This window comes from Argopecten irradians, chromosome 3 (assembly GCF_041381155.1).
Source record: "Argopecten irradians isolate NY chromosome 3, Ai_NY, whole genome shotgun sequence".
In the NCBI taxonomy this organism is placed as follows: domain Eukaryota; kingdom Metazoa; phylum Mollusca; class Bivalvia; order Pectinida; family Pectinidae; genus Argopecten; species Argopecten irradians.
Genome location: NC_091136.1, coordinates 45,245,493 through 45,266,693, shown reverse-complemented (window position 1 = coordinate 45,266,693; position 21,201 = coordinate 45,245,493). Strand labels below are relative to the sequence as shown.

The following is a 21,201-nucleotide window of genomic DNA, read 5'->3' as shown; positions in this document are numbered from 1 at the left end:
TTTACAAACTGTGACAGAATTATTTAAATTGATCCGAGCATGTAGAATTTGAACACGCGATGTTGATGAGAGCAGATCTATATTGTACGTCTGCTCAAGGTTTAGAGGCTACAGTGTGTCGGAGGTTTAGAGAGTATCCAGGGATTTACGTGTACTTTTAGATCAAAATGGTTTTTAACAACTTGTTAGGTGGAATTATACATCAATATCGTAGTAAATTCATCCAAATCTTATCCTGATGATAAAGTGATGTCATCAGTTACTCATTTGACATTGGCCATCTTGTAGTTGTCTAGACGCTCAGTACTTTTAGTATAACAGTACAAACCAAACCTTAGGACAAGAATAATTATCTTTTGTCCTTTAATATATTCGAGGCCAAATGCCACAGAATTATATGATTCAGCTGTCCTATATGAGAAATTAAATCTGGCCATGAATTTTAGAAATTAGAGGTCAAGCATATGCAAGACATACTCTCCATTAGTTACTGAATTGAAGTGAAAGCACCTGTCTAATTAGTGTTAATTAGGGAATGCTTGTTAACACAAATGCTATCAGATCAGGTTTGATTTGAGCTTTCTCTGCTGAAGAGTATACCCCATAGATAAAAAACGTTGATAGGACTCTGCGTTTGATTAGATAATCTGTGCAGCAACTGGCAAGGTATCAAGGGATGCAGGAGGGCAGATGACTGGATAAAAAATTTGGGAGATGTGGATAAAAACATTATCAAATATTTCTCAATTAATTGTCATTTTCTTATCTGAACTGCTGAAATTGCACTTTTTGCAGTCAGGTTTGTAGGGCAGAGATGGTGGTTAGCTGTGTGGCGATATCTCTCCCTTTACCTTGGGTTACTACTCCAGACTTTGTTTTGAGGACTAATTTTTATAGATGAATGATATGGGGAACCTTCTAAATGTTTTCTGTCATTCAAACTGTTCAATTGAAATTGCTAAAGAGTAACAACAGTTTGCTTGCAGGGGAGGGGGGTCTTATTAGTGAGCATGGTCTATCAGCAGTAGATTGTGATGGTCCGATTTTCACAAAACTCCATATAAAATAAAACTTATACTGAATTGGTACTTCTCAAGAATTTAGGATATTCTACAGGATTCAGACTCCTTATACATAGCTAAGTCTTTGACATGTCAATACACTATAAATAATATCTAAGTATAGGTACATGTGTCTAGGTCGATGACCACCAGGTGCAGTAAGATAGACAATGGTATCATTGGATCCTATAGCCAACAGCCTCCCATCCTTATGTAACATCTATCACAAGTATTATACTCAAAGATAGCCTTATTAAACCATAAATATCACTTAATTTTAGACAAATCATGTGATATTTATTTTTCGTTAAACTTAAATAAAGAACAAACCTGATATTCAATTGTCAAAAAATGTCTGTTTCTTGACAAAATTTCCCCTCATTTAATTCATGTCTTTTATTTCATAGACATGGTATCAATTATGAAAAAAAATAAAGTTTAATATTTGTAATTTCATTGTTGACTGTAATGAAAGTGTGTGATGATTTATGAACCTGTATATGTAATCATGCAGGTGCATTCACAAAAAATAAACAGCTTTGATGGAAGTCCTGATTGATGTGTTGCGTAACAGGTTGTTTACATATATACCATCTAGAGCTTGGTCCCGTCTGTAAAAAGACCAATTTTCATAGTAAGTCATATGTCACCTATTGATATAAATTGGTCAATGACATATTCAAAAGGAGTGTTGTTTATGCTGTTTACATTGTAAATCATTTGATTTCACTGTCCTAGTATTGATTTTGATATCATTGCATTGTTTCAAATTAGCATTTCATTTCAAGACTATTTGCTTCAATAATCAGAACAATTCTATTTCAATATACCTTACTATCGGGTTATCTAGGATGATCTCCCCTTGTTTTGCTTTGGACACAAAATAGGGGACATACCATATTTATGTATTGCACATATCCGTCATATCCTATCTTACTTTCATGTATCAGAGACTGGAGTATTTATAAAGATATTTCTAGTTGTCTTATTTTGTTTGTACATGTTTAATAGACAAAAACAATCTTCAAATTTCAAGCTTCATTTAAGCATACAAAAACTGATTGTGAATGACTATTACATATAAAATCTTTGTTTTGTTTGAAAACAAATTGGAAATTGGGAAATGACAATAGCTGCATATACATAGATAATATATCAGTTTTAGGAGATAAACAGTTCCTGTTGTTTTATATAGAAAGTATGATGGATCACATGACAGGGGTATATGTAATAGACCAATCATTTACCATGGAGAAATCAACATATGTCTCCATGGGAAAAGCAATTTCATGAGGGAATGATGAAGTGAAATTGTGACAAATTGCATATAATTCAATTCACTACAAACATCAACAACCAACAGGCATTATGATACCTGCATGATGGTGGTTTTTAGCCGAGTATTGACGTTGTCATGGCGTCACATGTCTGACGGCCATCTTTCTTTCCTCGCTGACAATCTAAACTCGGCCCTGCAGTTTAATCGAAGTTTTATAAGACTATTGTTGTTTTGTTACAAAGTTTTATAAAGACTATTGTTGTTTTGTTACAAAGTTTTATAAGACTATTGTTGTTTTGTTACAAAGTTTTATAAGACTATTGTTGTTTTGTTACAAAGTTTTATAAGACTATTGTTGTTTTGTTACAAAGTTTTATAAGACTATTGTTGTTTTGTTACAAAGTTTTATAAGACTATTGTTGTTTTGTTACAAAGTTTTATAAGACTATTGTTGTTTTGTTACAAAGTTTTGCAAACTATTGTTGTTTTGTTACAAAGTTTTATAAGACTATTGTTGTTTTGTTACAAAGTTTTATAAGACTATTGTTGTTTTGTTACAAAGTTTTATAAGACTATTGTTGTTTTGTTACAAAGTTTTATAAGACTATTGTTGTTTTGTTACAAAGTTTTATAAGACTATTGTTGTTTTGTTACAAAGATCAACAGGTTGGTAGGTTTTCAAGCTAAATTAATCAGTAATTGAATTATTCAAATGAGCAAAAATCATTTTCGACCGACAAAAGATGAACTCGTTCAAGGTACAATTCTATGTTATTTTTAAATGTTGTATTCGTTTTGAGGTTTGGTCTCTTTGTTTTCAAGGCTGTTGTCCTTGATTACCAATTTGATTGACAGAATATGATATACATACAGATATAGCCTGAATGTTGAAAACTTAGGAACTTTATAATGGATGACCAAATGTGAAAGAATTTCACCTCGATATGTTACAAAAAAATATGTCCCTGTATCTCTCTTGACTTTTTAAGCATTGAAATGTTGTGACAATTGTAAAGCTTGCTTTCATTGGAAACAAAAATAATTAGTATAGATTCCCTAGTCTAATGGAGTTATAGCACTTGATCGCTAATGGATAATTCTGGCTTCATGTTGCTGATTTCCCTACATTTCTGTTGTTACAAATGTTTAAATCAAAGTCAGGTGTTATGAATATTGGAATGTTATTGATGACATTTGTAGTGAAAGCTGGCAATATGAAGCTATATGACTCGTCATTACGGCCAATGGTTTCTTTTTAAACAGTGGTTATTAATGTAAAACCTTTTTTGAAACTCAGTTAACAAAAATGTTCTGTTAAATTACAAATATATAAATTTTCAGATACAGACGGAATGGAGAAATGCAATGTCATCATTTTTATCTCCAAGTGTTACAGACATTTCATACCATTTCCCTGTAGGCAGTGTGATATTGGAGGCATCAGCATGATAGATTCCCATCAGCTATAAAACAAGTTGTTCTCCGTAATGTTGTATATGACAGTCAATGACTAAAGATATATTCAATGTTGACTGATAGCTTACGATTTCTTGGGATAGTGAATTATTTTATTGTCTTGAATACAGAATACATATCATATTTCATTTGAATAATAAAAATACCAAAATGCGATAAAGTATTTTTTGTATTTTATGTGTTTAGATTTTACATGCAATTCCTGTATTTGAATCAATGTTCTACTGCAGAATGTTGTTTATTGTAAAATTATTGCTACATGGATTATCATTATGGATATTCAAATGCCTGGAATGGGCTAATTAGCCAATTTACATGATTAATTGCTATCTGAATAACACATCTCGTTCTCTTCATGTTTTCACTGTAATTTTATGCTCTTTGGCCAATAACTGACCTTTTCAAATATGTTCATCAACTTCTGTTTTCGAAGTAGAGATTTATTTATGCAGTCACAGTGTCAGTTAACAGAGGAGAGACTTCGATCGGAAAGGAAAACAAAGGAAAAATGTTATTTTCAGGGTAAATTTGCCAATGTTACAACATTGTTTTGGTGAATTCATGTACTCTTATACATCCAATCTATTCTTATGTTTCAGACTCCCAAGGATTTAGAAAGAATTTCCGAAAAACTTCAAGTGCCTGAAAACTCTCAGAGATTTTTGAAAAGTGCCCAATGTGATGTGTGTAATACGACTGTGTCGAGCCTAAAGCGTGAAGCCATTGCTATGGTACAGACCATTCAACAGGCCCAGTCTGATGGTACCGTGGCGACCAATAACCCCGCCCACCCGGGCGCTGTAAACTTCCGTCCCCAGCAACGAAACAGCCCTGCCACAGGAAGCCCCCATGCAAGGTTATTATTTTTATTTGATTTTCTCTAACTGTAAATGCGTTTTCTTATGTTTGTCTTTAAACGATAAATAGGGCTTATATAGAACCTCTTTGCTGCCTTGCTCGATTTACCCTCTGTAAATGGAACTCCTTGTTCTCATGGAACTCCTTGTTCTCATTCGCGATCATGTTTATTTGTTTGTTGGCTATTTTAAGGAGAAGTTTAATGTTGTAGCTTGTGGCCATTCCACTGAACAACATATGACAGTTAGTTGTCCAGGACAATTAGGGTTCTGCCTTATAGAACACCTATAGTACAGACCAGTGTGTTTCTCTGCTTCTGCCATCACCATCACATGTATACATGGAGCACCATTTATCTGTAAAGATTACCTCTTAGATGAAGAAGAGCCGTTTCCTATATTTAGTAGGCCAGTAACTTGGTTGTTATTGAGTGCCTCCATTTTTGTACGAAGTGGGTATTAAATGGCTGTGTTATGATACGTCCGGGTGGATTCAAATATGAAATAGATTCTCGTCATAGAAACTTCCTCACATTCCAGGCTGAGCATTAAATAGATTCTCTTCATAGAAACTTCCTCACATTCCAGGCTGGGCATTAAATAGATTCTCGTCATAGAAACTTCATCACATTTCAGGCTGGGCAGGATGCAGGCTCACTTATTACGGTACCACGACATATTGTGGAATGGAGTTTTAAAAACAATATCGTAAAAACTTACTGTACAGCATTAAATGCATTTGTGGCATCGTATTTCTGTCTAGTAGCTCTAGACGCTTTGGAATTTCATGCTTTTCTCATTTTAATTGCTGTTCACTTTGACAAAAGACACGATAATGACAGGAAAAACTACTTAAGCTGTGAAAGAGAGGCACTTTTTATAATCAATAACACTTTGAATATTTATGCTCCTTTTAAGAGATCGCAGCGTAAATGAACTTTCCTAATGTAAGCAAAAAGGCGTAGACCTTCTTTGTAATAACTATCGTTTTCTGTGACGGGGAGACACATATTCGTGTGATTTGTTAGTTACTGTCGATCTGTCGCTGTGTAATGCTTCATTACTATTGGTTAAGGCAAGGATCAGAAAAACTTTACTGACGATAATCACCAGTTGGTCTCGTGTGTTGGGGTATCAGAGATGTAGGAAATCTGGCAAAATAACTTAGTGTTCTCATCTCGTACTGTCAGGAAACATGATAGAGTATTCAAATAGCCTTATCAAAAATTCATATTTCTATTCCATGGCGCGATCAGTTGATCATTAGGTTAAACTCTTTTGCACCTGATCAAGATGTGTCAATGTCATGTGTACCTCGCTCATTCTAACATTGGCACAAGATGTGAAAGTTGGCTCATTCACTCACAGAATGCACTGTTAGACTTTTTTGTCGCTGATTCGTAACTTTTTTGCACCGAACTTGTCATATTTTTGCTATTTGATTCTAGGAATTACTGCAATTGTGCTCCTGCAATTCGATACAGATCTGTAATGTTGCTTTAAATGATCGAGTTAAAAGCTGGTGTCATGGTAACTGTTTGCTCATTAGCATGTTTAAGTGTCGTCTGCTTTGATAGATTCACACTTGTTGAGGAAGGCTTTTAAAACTAATTGAAGAGATTTACGGCATCAAAGAATATAGTTACACATAAGTGAAATTCTCTATAAGACACTTTAACACTTCAAATGGCGGAGTGACCTAATTTCAGTAAAATGTGCTAAATGCTTTTAAATCAAGAATCATTATTTTCAAGATTATTGATTTTAATCAACAAGTGTGGGTGTTTCTCAAACAAAACTTGTTCAATTGAAATCACATTACTATAGAATTAGAGATGGATTAGGATTTAGAGAATTAAGTCATATTTCTAACAGAGATTTAGATGGGATAATTTACATATCTATAAATCGTATCTCGCTTTCGGAAAATACTTTTTTTCTCATTTTTGGATAAGATGACAAAGATTGGAGAAAAATTCAGTTTGATGATTAGGATTTCATCAAAAAATGACTTGATGGTAGTTATAAATAAGATGATTTGTGTGTATATTGGTTTGAGATATAAGGTGATTAGATTTGGAGTTATACACTCACAGCTCAGGGAATTAAACTGATACCAAGATGTATTGGTAGTCTATCCACTGCTTACAATCTAGATCATCTCAACACGCTCATCTATGTATATTTATAACCACTTGTGTTGGTTGGTCTCAAGAGGACAATGCCAAAGTTCCAACACTCATGCCGAATTTGTTCGTGCTTCCTCAAAATGGCTTTCTGAAGCTGTTTTCTTGCATGAATCTTGGCCCCAGATATGTATAGTGTGTTTAGTCATCCATATTCTATAGTGTTCTAGGTAGGATGTAACAGGATTACTCACACGACTATAGAATATATACTCGGTATTCATGACGTCATGGCTGCGTGTTCATAGACTTTCGCTCCAATTCCAGTCAGGATAAAATTTTGGAGCACTTGGGATTACAATAAAGTCAGAAAATTGATATATTGTGTAATAAAACAGGACCAAATGCCTTCATTTACGAAGAAGTGATATTAGACTCGCATAATAGGATTTTGCCATTTTGCTTTTCTGACATTACAGGGACTTTAGACAGAATAAAATATGTAGAATTTTTCTTGATCTTTGACATTCACAATTCAATCTCACAAATTCATTTGACCTTGCTAGGAGGTGGATGATAAGATTCACATGATAAAAACCAATTGGATGATTTAATGCTCAAATGCTTTACTGTTATTCTGCATCAGTTTTGCTGAATGACAAAATATTGTTTATATAATTTTCTAGTTCAAGGAATCTAAAACAATCAGTATTAATTGATTTTTGAATAGCACAGATTTCAGCTAGAATAAAAGGGAGAGTAAGAAATGTCAAGGTTACTAAAAAGCTTCTTTTGAGACATGGATTTAAAGCATTTTAGATGATCAGATTTACAGGGTAAAGAATTTCCTGTAAAGAAGCTGCAGGCAGCTGAAATTAAAAAAAAGCAGATGGATGATAAAATTTAAAGTTTGCTTTCCAAATTTAACTCCAGAATTTTTACAAAGCTAATGAATATTTCTTTGTTTGATATATTTGTATTCCGATTTCTAGATCATTTGAGGACAATCTGTGGTAGATGCCAAGCTATATATTTGTGTTATGGTAGCCATGAGATTGCACTATCAGTGATAGCCACAGACTATGGGTGACTTGGGACCTTTACTGCTCTGATCACAGAATCTAATGCAGAATGTGTTGGGAGTGTGAATATATATAAACTGATGGCATCAGTCATCTATACAGTGACATTTCAGGTGATGAGGAAAGGAAACATGACCTTGGGTTCATTTCTCTATCATAAATGTCACTGGTTTTATGATCTCGTTTTGTAACATTTTCTCTGTTAACTTGTGTTGAATAATTTATCATTGCCTTTTTCCTCCTGAATAGACAAACATAAAGCAATATGATTATAATGACCAATTGGGATTTATAATATTCATGTTTACATCATTTTTAGTGTTTGGAGACGAACCTTATACCTATTTTAGATGATAGGTTCTTCCAGATCATTGGTTTAAGAGAGTCCAAATTAAATTATGGGTAAGGCTAATATTGGATCAGCACAAAGTTGTTGCTCTGAGTTACCAGTCATTTTCATACTCAGCTAAATGATATGATGTTGTTTGCTCCAACATCTCATTAGATATAGACATTTTTGACAAAACAATTCTTGTTAGTTTTAACATTTGATGTTGTCTGACTGGTATTAAGTTTTTGTGTTTATGAATTTAGACACAAAATCTGAAGACAAAAATACTTTGTAATCTTTATCCATTAGGCCTGCCTGCAAGCTGACTTTGAAATAGCAGACATATTCTATGATAGCTACTTGAAGACTTATGATTGTGTTTAAATAAAAATTAGACCTAATTGACATAGTAGTGTTATATCATTGTGAATTGTCAATAACACTTGAGAATGGTAATTTCATTTTAACAGATACACATATTTCATGTTTTTATTCAATATACAATGTCTCCTCATGGACAATATGATTCTGTGTAAAGAACATTGAATAGAATGGATACTAATCTACCAAAAGTTTGACCAGGCGGAGCAAAACAGCTTGAAAATGATGTATAATTTCTATTTTGTAACTCTCAAATGTTTGCATTACATCAATGCCTTAACACTGCAGTGCTGTGCAGACGACACTTAACATATCGAGTGTATTTGACAAACAAGACAAGTTAGTTCTGACACTAGCGCTATTATAACAACGACAAAGAACAATAAATCTCGCACATTTTACAAGGAGAATTGGAAAATAGTTCATAAACCTCAAGCACTATGCCAAAATTGTTTGAAGTCGAGAAATAACTAGTTTTACAAGTACCTGTCAACATCTCAAAACCAAAAACATGTGCGACATCGAAAGAACTGCTGGATTTTTTTTATCGGAAATAAGAGCTTAGGTCTACATTTAGGGGCGGTTGAGTGCATTTGTTATGTGTGGAATCATGGGTAATTTGTCATCTTTGATCTATTGAGATGGTATAGAACACTTAAATAAATACCAAACAGACTTAATACAATTTAAATGAAATGTATGCTGTATGGAAGCAATTGGAGATATGTGACCTTGGGTGACCTTGAGGGTTGACAGGGTAAAAGACTTCTGAGGCAATGAGTGCTCATGCAGATATCTATCTTACAATGTAGTAAATGTCCTTCAGTTTTGATAAACAACACTATTTATATTTATTCAATTATTTTGTAATGCAATGTGGCTGTAATGAAAAAATTAAAACAAATATCAAAATGGATAAGAAAATTATAAAATTTTATAGATGAAATTAATCATTGAATCATTTTATTGAAGAGGTATCTTATAGGTTGACAAAACCAGCTATAGGAATTGAGGACAGTTTCTCATAAAACTGCAAGTATTCATGTAACACAATTAAACAAAATATTAAATGAAATAAAGCCTTCAGGTTTTTCTGACATTTCCCACAGTTTACAAGACTTTGAGGAGAGTTGATTCAGTTTGCTGTTTATTTTGACTAGACTATGCCACTCACGCTGATAATGTCTTTATGATGTGTTTAATTTCTCGTTAACAATTAAACTTGTTGTAATTACCAATGTCACCGAGTATATTCTACTGGAATAAAAGCCACACATGATCTTGGAAGATAAGCAGTCTTGAGGAAGTGAACGGCCTAGCTTTTAAATTCTTTGTTAAGTTCTGGATATCTTACAACAATTTTGAGGCTATCTGAGCTATCAGATTCGAGAGAGACTTATCTTCTAAGTCAAGCAGTGCAAAATTTATGAATTACGCAAGTTATCTTGCGGGTTCTGTTATGAAAACATATTTGAAGATGAAATTTGAAACGAACTGCAAAAGACGTGTCCTTTCTTTGAAACAGTGTTCACTTTATAGTTGATAATTATGATAGGTTTATTATGTAAAAACTGACAGCCGATTTTCACACATTTAGCCATCTACAAACACTTAGGAAGATCAAGTCCTGTCCTTCCTGCCGTTTTGATTGAAGGCCAGCCTGTCTCGGGGTTTAATATGCTTAATAAACTTGCTGATCATGGTAACTTAAAAGGTTTTTTCCAGAACTCGGTATGGGAACTGTGATAAAAAAGCTATCGAATCATCAGCTCCTGCGTGTTATATAGATGTTGTGGTATACAATGTAATATTACTGTCAGCTAAACTTGTATAAAGAAATGATAATATATTGTGGGAAAGTTTTTTCGCCAAATGTTTTTGAGTTTGGTGTTGATAAGAAATATTGAAAGGTCTTGAGACGGAACCTATTGGCTTACAATGGAGTCGATTATCATCAACTTAGATAAAGAATAAGATTTCCTTCTTGATGCCTTTATCAGGCCATCTTTGAATATAAAGACCTTGCTAAATAATTCATAGACATGTTGCTATTTGTTATGATAACTATTCGTATGGAGATTTTTGTCCTGCCAAATGATGGATGTTTTGTTGTAACGACTCTGAGAAGGTCGGTGACAAACTTGTAGAAGTCAGTGACACTGGGACAACATTAGAATCGTTTGCCCTTCTTTCTTGCTAAAGAAACCAGAAGGCTTATTATAACAATATTTACTGGTTCATGTGTACTGGTTATCTTTATCTTACTGATGTAGAAACTGCAGCTTTAAAATAATGAATTTTCTGAAAACAAAAATGTGTTAAATCCACTAATTAGTACATTATAGTAAACTAATAAAAAAGAAGAGAGATTGAAAATATTGTGTCAGAAATGCAAAATAAACTCAAGATTTGACCCCAGAATCAATAACCACATTCAATCAACCAAGGATTTATAAGTGAGAAGGATTCCTGACTGTCTCTTTACATTACTAAACACCACGCGAGACGCCTATGAACCGGGAATAAAAACCATTTTTCTCAACAAATACTTGTCATATCGAATCAAACGAAACACCAATGTAAAGTTTATCAAATTTCACAACGTTTATCACTTGCTTTAAAGAGACAATTCATTCAGGCTAATTCTTTTACATAACCAAGAAGCAAATATGGTATAAATGTATTGTTCTACATTTCTTATGAAACATATAACACAAATTATTGACAAATTCCACGTCATTGTTTAGTATTTTAATTGATATCATTGTAATGACAAATCGTTGATCAATACGATTATGCAGGTACATCATGTACGCTGTACCCATACCCGAGCCAAAGTCACGCACGTTAAACAAACGAACTACATAACCACTGAGGAGGCGATAAAATGATTTTTTAGGCAAGACAATTCACCTAATAAGGTAAACACACTACTGTCAGAGCGACTTGAGCAGGTCTAGACAAAAGTTGCATTACTCTACGGGCAAGGGACAGGGTTCGGCATACAAGATGTTTGACCACAACATGTAATGGCGGACAGCGAGCGAGTTTGAACATTTCACACGCATTTCACAACCATGGGCTTTTCTGGCATATCACAGAAAAAAGACTGATCTAATTTCCATTAGAACTGGTTTGTTTCCGATATATGTACACATTTTAATGTTCTCTTAGACTGAATTGTCCTTTTAAGGACGGAAAATTTAGAGAATATGTCTTAAATTTTCGTTAAAAAAATACGACACCTCATGAAATGACGGCCCGCTTCAGAAAGTAAGACGGTAACCCTCGCACCCACAAGCTACATCAAAGGCTGCGCCGGCGGATATCAAAGGAAAATCAGTCGTCGCCCAACGTCACGGTCAGTGCACAAACACAAAAGCTCCTGCCTTGTACTTCCCCAAAACCAAATATGACTTATCCTTCTCATATACGTCCTTGAATCAACAATGGCAATCAAATTTATCTTTGTGATTTCAGATTCAAAGAAAGTGAAATTATGACAAACTTAATTGTAATTTATAAAAAGCAGGGCCAGAATAAACATTATGCATGCTTCTGATATTTGTTTAGCCTGCTAAAAAGGCAGTTGTTTTGTTGGAGTCCAGGATTTCATTATCTAATAAATCTATTGTGTTTTCTCTTAGTAAAGCTAGACTCAGTGAATTCTGCTAGCTATAGCTAGGATACAGTCAAGTACTTTTATAGATCTCGATACAATTTCTTTATAATTAATCATATCTGATTCAAAATTCCATCTTTGCTGTCACCATGGCATTGTTTGAAAGTATTAGTCGGTCTGAGAATGGCATATTTACAAAGCAATCTTTTTATTTGAGGAATTTTCTGAGTGAATTATTTTCAATGTTATAAGCTGTAGGTCGTGAGTGATTACTCAGTTTGCCGTCCTTGTAACCACATCAGAGGGGCGGTTTTTACCACATATATCGTTAAAAACAGGACAATTAGTCTCGGATATCAGAAAACATACCCAATCTTCAGTCACAGGAGATTTGAGGCTTAATAGCCTTTTTCCGATACTCTTTCAAATCTCTACTGGAAAGACAATTGGAATGTGTTTCAATTGTCTACAATCACGGCCGGAGTGATCACATTGGTATATCTGCTAGATGCATCAGCTTTTCGCTACTCAACTGTTTTACGATGGCTGTTCAAATTTTGTTTTATAGTTTCGTAAGTGACGATCACCAGAGCTGTACTTTTTTTCAAAATCAAAGATCTTCGTGATAGCGATGGAGCAAACAATCCCGTATACATTGGAGTCTATAGAATCCCCTTGTGTCAGATACATGGTTTATACGACAGTATCTACTTAAGATAGAGCCGTAAAGAATCTGATTATCTTGATCTGGACGTGTCCATTGTGTTTCATTAAGTGAATTGACGGCGACTGTGTGTAGCATACACGATTATGGAACTCCTGCCAACTGAATATTCGATGTATGATATGTTGTATGTGCATTAATGTTGTATTTGACAAGACACAAATGATTTGAAACCGGTATTTCATAACTGTATCAACTGTTATATAGATGGACTATGTATTTTTCTACTGAAAACCGTGAAGATCAAACGTAAGTAACATTTGTAATCAATTTACTTGCAGATGCATATTTTTAGATAAATAAAGTTTCAGAGAGTTTCCTATTCAGGTTGACATTACCTTGTTAAAAAGTTTACAACATTTTTATTCTAAAATAATTGATACAACATGAAGTATTTATGAGTCGAATTTCTAGTTCTTCATCAGTCGGGTTTCCTGTCTACATAAACCAGGACCTTAAGCCCCGTTTAATTCGCTTAATTCGTGGCATTTTCTTTCTAATGTAACAGAAATTGAAATTGGCACCTGTCAGCGATCTTTGTGTTATGTTTTCCTTATTCCACTCTACAGGTAGTTTTCTACAGGAGATACAATAATAATTTTATTATATTTTTACACTAATAGAAATATCGTGACTAAGACTTCTTGTACAAATATATAACATCTTCAGTGATCTATTTGTATTGTCTGATAAGAGAAATAGGGGAGAATTATTCTTACAGTTCCAAACAAACATTCTATTACTGCTAACCTATCATATCCACACACAAGGACAAATTCTTCATCTCAACTGGGGCATTGTCTAATATTTGTACAGTATTATGATGTCTTTGATCCTCAGCTCACATACCTGTCCTGTGCCTTTATCCAGGATATAAGTTGATTATCACATTTTTACCTGCCAGAGTTGTAAAGACACAACTATTTAGTATACCTGCATTGATTAGCCTACATGTAAACAAAATCTTAAACTTTGTTTTTAACAATAGGAACTAAAGACGAACAGTGTTCTTTTGAGGGAGGGTGGGGGGGACAGTGTTCCTTGAAATGAAAATACCTTGTTTTTCTTAAGTAATTTATGATAGCATAAATTTTCTAGGGAAAAGAATGACTTTGTTGATCAAAGAGGAAACAGTGAATCGGACACCACAGGGTATGATTGTGTAATTTGTAAGATAGTTGGTATTTATAATGACGGTGCCTCCATGAGAGGATGATACTGTTTGAGTGCTATCCCCATTGTATCACCCTAGCAGACTAACATGTAAGGTGTCACCTTTGGACATTTGAACATTAAATCAGAACAACCACTCACTTAATTCAGACACCAACAATGACTGTGCTTTCCAGTGATATTCTGTTCGGTTAAATGTATTATTTGTTGGCAATTTTAAAATTAACTGAAAACTTCAAATTCTTAATAGAATGCTAATCATTTGCTTTGAAAAGTTTTTTTTTTATTTCCTTGCATGTATAATTACATCATGGACACAAAGAGGTTTGTTCAAAATTACTCTGAGAGGATTTCAGATTTTTTTAAAAATTTTGAAATAATTTCTTAAAGTTATCATCTGGTACAACGCTTACTTGATCTGTTAATACTGTGTGATATTAGTTGTCCCCCTTGATGTGCTGCCCCCTTCCCCACGCTGCCACCTCCCCCACAATGCCCCTCCTCCCATGCTGTCCCCTCCCCCACGATCCCTTCCCCCCATGCTGCCCCCTCCCCCACTCTATCCCACATTACACTCCACTGTATCTTTTCCTACCTTTTATCCCCACACCTCATATCCTACCATTACTTAACCCCCTCTACCTCTGTATCCCACCTTTTATCCCCACACCTCATATCCTACCATTACTTAACCCCCTCTACCTCTGTATCCTACCTTTTATCCCCACACCTCATATCCTACCATTACTTAACCCCCTCTACCTCTGTATCCTACCTTTTATCCCCACACCTCATATCCTACCATTACTTAACCCCCTCCCCCTCTGTATCCCACCTTTTATCCCCACACCTCATATCCTACCATTACTTAACCCCCTCTACCTCTGTATCCTACCTTTTATCCCCACACCTCATATCCTACCATTACTTAACCCCCTCTACCTCTGTATCCTACCTTTTATCCTCACACCTCATATCCTACCATTACTTAACCCCCTCCCCCTCTGTATCCTACCTTTTATCCCCACACCTCATATCCTACCATTACTTAACCCCCTCTACCTCCCACCTTTTATCCCCACACCTCATATCCTACCATTACTTAACCCCCTCCCCCTCTGTATCCCACCTTTTATCCCCACACCTCATATCCTACCATTACTTAACCCCCTCTACCTCTGTATCCCACCTTTTATCCCCACACCTCATATCCTACCATTACTTAACCCCCTCCCCTCTGTATCCTACCTTTTATCCCCACACCTCATATCCTACCATTATTTAACCCCCTCTACCTCTGTATCCCACCTTTTATCCCCACACCTCATATCTAACCCTTACTTAACCCCCTCTACCTCTGTATCCCACCTTTTATCCCCACACCTCATATCCTACCATTACTTAACCCCCTCTACCTCTGTATCCCACCTTTTATCCCCACACCTCATATCCTACCATTACTTAACCCCCTCCCCCTCTGTACCTACCTTTTATCCCCACACCTCATATCCTACCATTACTTAACCCCCTCCCCCTCTGTACCTACCTTTTATCCCCACACCTCATATCCTACCATTACTTAACCCCCTCTACCTCTGTATCCCATCTTTTATCCCCACACCTCATATCCTACCATTACTTAACCCCCTCTACCTCTGTATCCTACCTTTTATCCTCACACCTCATATCCTACCATTACTTAACCCCCTCTACCTCTGTATCCCATCTTTTATCCCCACACCTCATATCCTACCATTACTTAACCCCCTCCCCCTCTGTACCTACCTTTTATCCTCACACCTCATATCCTACCATTACTTAACCCCCTCTACCTCTATCCCACCTTTTATCCTCGCGCCTCATATCCTACCATTACTTAACCCCCTCCCCCTCTGTATCCTACCTTTATCCTCTTACCTCATATCCTACCATTACTTAACCCCCTCTACCTCTGTATCCTACCTTTTATCCTCTTACCTCATATCCTACCATTACTTAACCCCCTCCCCTCTGTATCCCACCTTTTATCCCACACCTCATATCCTACCATTACTTAACCCCCTCCCCCTCTGTATATAGGGGTCGCGGTGGCCGAGTGGTTAAGATGTCCCGACATATTACCACAAGCCCTCCACCTCTGGGATGCGGGTTCGAATCCCATGTGGGGCAGTTGCCAGGTACTGACCGCTGACCGGTGGTTTTTTCCGGGTACTCCGGCTTTCCTCCACCAACAAACCTGGCACGTCCTTACATGACCCGCTGTTAATAGGACGTAAAACTAAAACAAACCAAACCAAAACCTCTGTATCCTACCTTTTATCCTCACGCCTCATATCCTACCATTACTTAACCCCCTCTACCTCTGTATCCTACCTTTGATCCCCACACCTCATATCCTACCATTACTTAACCCCCTCCCTCTCTGTATCCGACTATTTACCCCAATTTCAGGCACAAACCCTACATTCTCCACCCTGACCTTTAACCCTTCTGTATCCATCTTTTCATCTTACCCCAGTTATAACCTTTCTGTCATACAAACCCCATGTAGAAATTGAATATGTTTGACAGTTACCAATGTATGTACCGCACACCTTGCTGAAATGTATAATGATCAAGTAATTTAGATTAATACTTCCCAGGTGTGTGGGTATGTTAATTAAGATCTGTCAGGCGATTCTATTTGTCTCTTCAGCAGCTCGTTTACTCTCGTTTGGACAAGGTCAAAGGTCACTAATCACTTAATCGGGCCTCCCTGACATACAACAAGATCAATTTGCTGGAAAGACGGAAATCACATATTAGCTATTGAATGTATTGATAAGGACAATGGTGTTTGGTGTTAACATGGTTGTTTATTGATTCAAGTGGGGAAAATGGCAAAGTTTTATTGAGAAAAGATCAGTAGTTACAGCGTTTAAGTTTTTTTTTTCAAATTCAAAAGCCGATTAAAATTGTTTGATGTTGAAGTGTACGATTGAAGTTATTTTATTACAAGAAACAAGTCGATTGTCGGTGTTTATATTTATGATTAGACCAGGTGTAATTCTGCAGGTATGTTCTCTAATCTACTTACATACAGGGAATGTTAAACGGGCCTATAGTGTATTGCATATATTAATACAGGTATAGTCTGTGGACAAGCCATTCAGTCTGTAAATGCTCACATCTGTTTACGTGTGCACTAGATCAAATTAATTGATGTTTTAAAAGAAAATTTAGACCTGAATTGGAGTTTAATTGAGGAATTGTCGTATAAAATGGATTTCTTGTAGCATATTTATTTTTTGGGCCAATTTCCGGCGTAGAAGAACACCTGTGTAGTAACAGTCAATACAGCGTTACATGTATAAAAAGTTTTACCTTCATTTGTGAGCAAAAAAATCTACTTTTATATCCCACGCTGTCAGAAGCCTTGGAATAATGCCCCTGGATCTAAAATCAGATGCTCTCATTTTCATTCAACTTTTCTGTGGGACTATACTTAGCACTTAAGTTCTTGGATTTTTGGTGTAAGGCAGGGTGAGATACCTGGACTCGACTTATTTCATCAAAGTGATTTTATTGTATAATATGGTTCATCTAACTAGAAAAGGTAAGTTTAGATATTTTTAATATTATTTTGGTAACTAATTCAGCTGATGGTAATTTAGGTACGAAAAACAACTACCAGTTTAACTATACCTACTTATAAAGGCATCTCCCTCACTCTTTTGTTGTCAATAAGTACTTATATGGTATAACACATAATTACTGTATGAGCCAATGTATTTGTGAAAAAAAGAAAAGAAGAAATTAGGAATTCATTGGAATGGTAATTTAAATTACTTCTTTTTGCTTAGATTGAAAAACAAAACAAAAAAACAATCACATTAAGAAAACTGGCAAAGACTGACACACAATCTTTTTAGTGTCCTTCAAAATACGGAGAGGTATGTTACCTATGTCATTAAGTGTAATGTTATTGTTTTTACTCTAGTTTGGTATATCTGGTGTCAGTGGTATGATTATTCTCCATGTTATACCTGTATACTTAGGTGTCAAATAACTGAGTCGTCCAGGTAAACATCGTCAAAACCTGCCTGACCTGCCGTTTTTTTGTAAACACTACCGATATTAGGTGTAATTTGGATGGCGTTAAAACAAACATGCGGATCTCGGCGTAGTGGGTGTGTTATGTCACGTAATTGTCTATATTGGTGATTGAATGGTTAGAATTCAATGACCACCAATCACAGATGGAGTGACTGATAGGACCACGGCCAAGTTTAACGTAAACTTATCCAGCCAAGCTGGAAAAATATTTGTAAATCTAATTCATAACACCAGCTGTGCCAACTTTAGCTCGCATTGACAACTCTGGAAAGAACACAAAATGAAACTTATTTTTTATATGAATGAATTTTTTAAAAGAATTCGCCAGAAATGCAATAAGCACACATACCAAACATTTCTTCTTCTTTTTTTCCCTTCTTGTTAAAATTACGAGAAGCCTTAAATTTGTTTTTACTGTTACATAAACGTCGTTGAGATTTCTATGATTGAGTGTTGTTTGCTATGACTAGATAGTCGTACAAAGTTTGGTATGATTTATGTTAAATCGGTTCAAGTGAAATTGACGTGATATGCTTTATGATGGGTGTCATTTTATGCGGGTTTGGAGAATATTATCATTCTGAATGACTTCAACATTAAACTTTTTATCTGTATGATAAATGTTAGTGGATGTGTATGGACAATTTATTCTGACGACATCATAAAACTCACCTTTCTGCCCTGTAGCTTAAATAAATACACATTTTATAACCGCGTTGTAATTCAAAAGAAATTTTATAGTGTATCTCGCCTAAATGAATGAAATTTTCATTTCAACCACAACATTATAATGATCTGTAGCATGAATGGAATTCTTTATTTAGAGAGATGTGAATGTACCGATGGGCTAGTTTATAAGATAGGTAAATTAGAGTTAAAGAAAATAGGTAGCCATCCAAGGATAGATATCTAAAACCTCCGAGCGAATACTTCTCTGTATAAAAGGGACGGAGTTACCTGGTCTACAGGTATGGAGAATTAATGAGATCTGTAAATGACCATCTAATGATTTGTGAACGCTGACAGTTAGCGGTATGAAAATTAGGCGTGGCGTACTGGTCATCAGTGTAATATCAGACCGTGGTATTATACAGATAGATAGAAATGAAAAATTTATATAGCCCTCCGGTATTTTGTTTAAATTAAAGTTATGACGAAAATCGGATGAAATATTGACTATTGGCAGATGACTTGAAGTTAACGGATGTTTGTGAAGGCTATGAGATAGTACTATTCCAGTGTGGGTATACAGGTGTATTGTTAGACCCAGAACAGGTATTTAAGCTGACGAATGGTGTTGTTGAGGTATATTATAAATAGACATCAGATAAGTATACACCTATACAGGTGTATTAGACAGGTATACAAGTGCATCGACTCGTTAGTATTGCCCAGGTATACTGGTGCACATGTTGGAATTATACGCTTGTTAGTACAGTCTGGACCAATTCATAAAGGTAGGCTGTTCATACATATAGTTAATACTGATACTAATCACCTCTCTATTATTGTATATATAAATATATATGTATGTGATGGACAATTGACTTACTACACAGGTAAAAACTGCCAGGTGAGAAATACAAAAAATAAAGGGACACATTTGAACAATTAGTTAGAAATTATCGTAATGGTAATTAGTGTACTGCATTTTTTGTTTCTTTCAAAATTTATGAAACTTTCTCTTGGTTAGTTATGATTCACGTGTTCTAGTTACAGTACATGATCTAAAAAAGATTTTTTTAGCTCTTTAGAATAAGATTGGTACCTTTAAAGTGTCATGTATAAGAAAAGTGATGTTTAAATATACCAAACAAGTTTACACTGATATCTCCAATATGTGTACTCCCTTATATGTGTACTCCCTTTGATCTGGCAGGGATACATTATAATAGTTATACTTTAGCTTTCTTCACTTTTCTGTCTTAGCACATCTTTCTGTCTTAGCACATTATAATTATGATGACCAGCATCATCAGCATCTCCAGACAAGGGGAGATAACCCCAACAGATTTTAGACCCTGTGGTTGAAGGGATTTGATGTGATACCACACTGAACACTTATTGATTACTCAGGATGTCGTTATGGTGAAATCTATCATATTTAGTTATTACCCTATAGCTGATGACTTCTCAGCCAGTCAACTGTACTTTAATATATGAATCTTAATAGATATACCTTACTGTTAAATGATTGTAATGAAACTTGAGTACCACAAAGTACAAATCCTTTAGTCTGTATACTTACTCTCGGGAGGGTCTCCGTGGAAACATTAAACCAAACAGATTTAGGAGATAGGAAACATCCTCCCCAGAAACCATCAGTTATATATCTCTTGACTTACTGTGGATTTAAAGTAAAAGTTGTAAGCTGTAGGCTGTACCCAGTTACCTAGAGATATGCTAGACCAACACTGATTCATTACGTGTAGGACTTAGGCTAATTAAGTCTCTTCAGGGGCAAAATTCAGATTTTTTAAAAGATAGACTTGACTGGAGATTGTACATAAATCTTTCTATTTTGCATTTTATTCAGATTATTACAGGATGGCTTTCTCTGCTTTGATAGAAATGTGCCTACTATTTTATCTAGGATTACGAGATCACCCAGTTTTTGCCAATTTTATGGGAAAACCTAGTTTTCTCACTGTTTCTGGTGGCAGGGTTATTCTACGAGATCCCTGAAGATGACATTCTATGATTAATATGAAATAGATTTGTAAAAAAGAGATTTGCATCCCTTGGTTAAAAGCCAATGTTTAGAATTAGACGGAAAACATTTTGTAACAGGAACAGGACCATCAATTGATTTGTATCCAATTTTTTAAACCGTCCCAGCCAACACATTAAAATTCATAACGTCATGGCAGCTGTGCATTTCTCATAAGTTGTCTAACACAGGGTAGACATTCACTTAAACTCTTAAACGATTTAGGTTTTCTATCTTCAGATGTTAAATTTGTTCTAATTTATAGATGTCTATTCTATTTATCT

The 21,201-nt window shown here is 35.3% G+C and overlaps 1 protein-coding gene across 1 annotated transcript in view; it reads left to right on the top strand.

Annotated features, from left to right (window-relative positions):
* Window positions 1–21,201, top strand: part of LOC138319698 (kinesin-like protein KIF26B) — a 255,993-nt gene that overhangs the window by 166,724 nt on the left and 68,068 nt on the right. Inside the window, 1 exon segment of the mRNA XM_069262843.1 lies at window positions 4,416–4,672. Coding sequence (XP_069118944.1) covers window positions 4,416–4,672 — 257 coding nt within the window.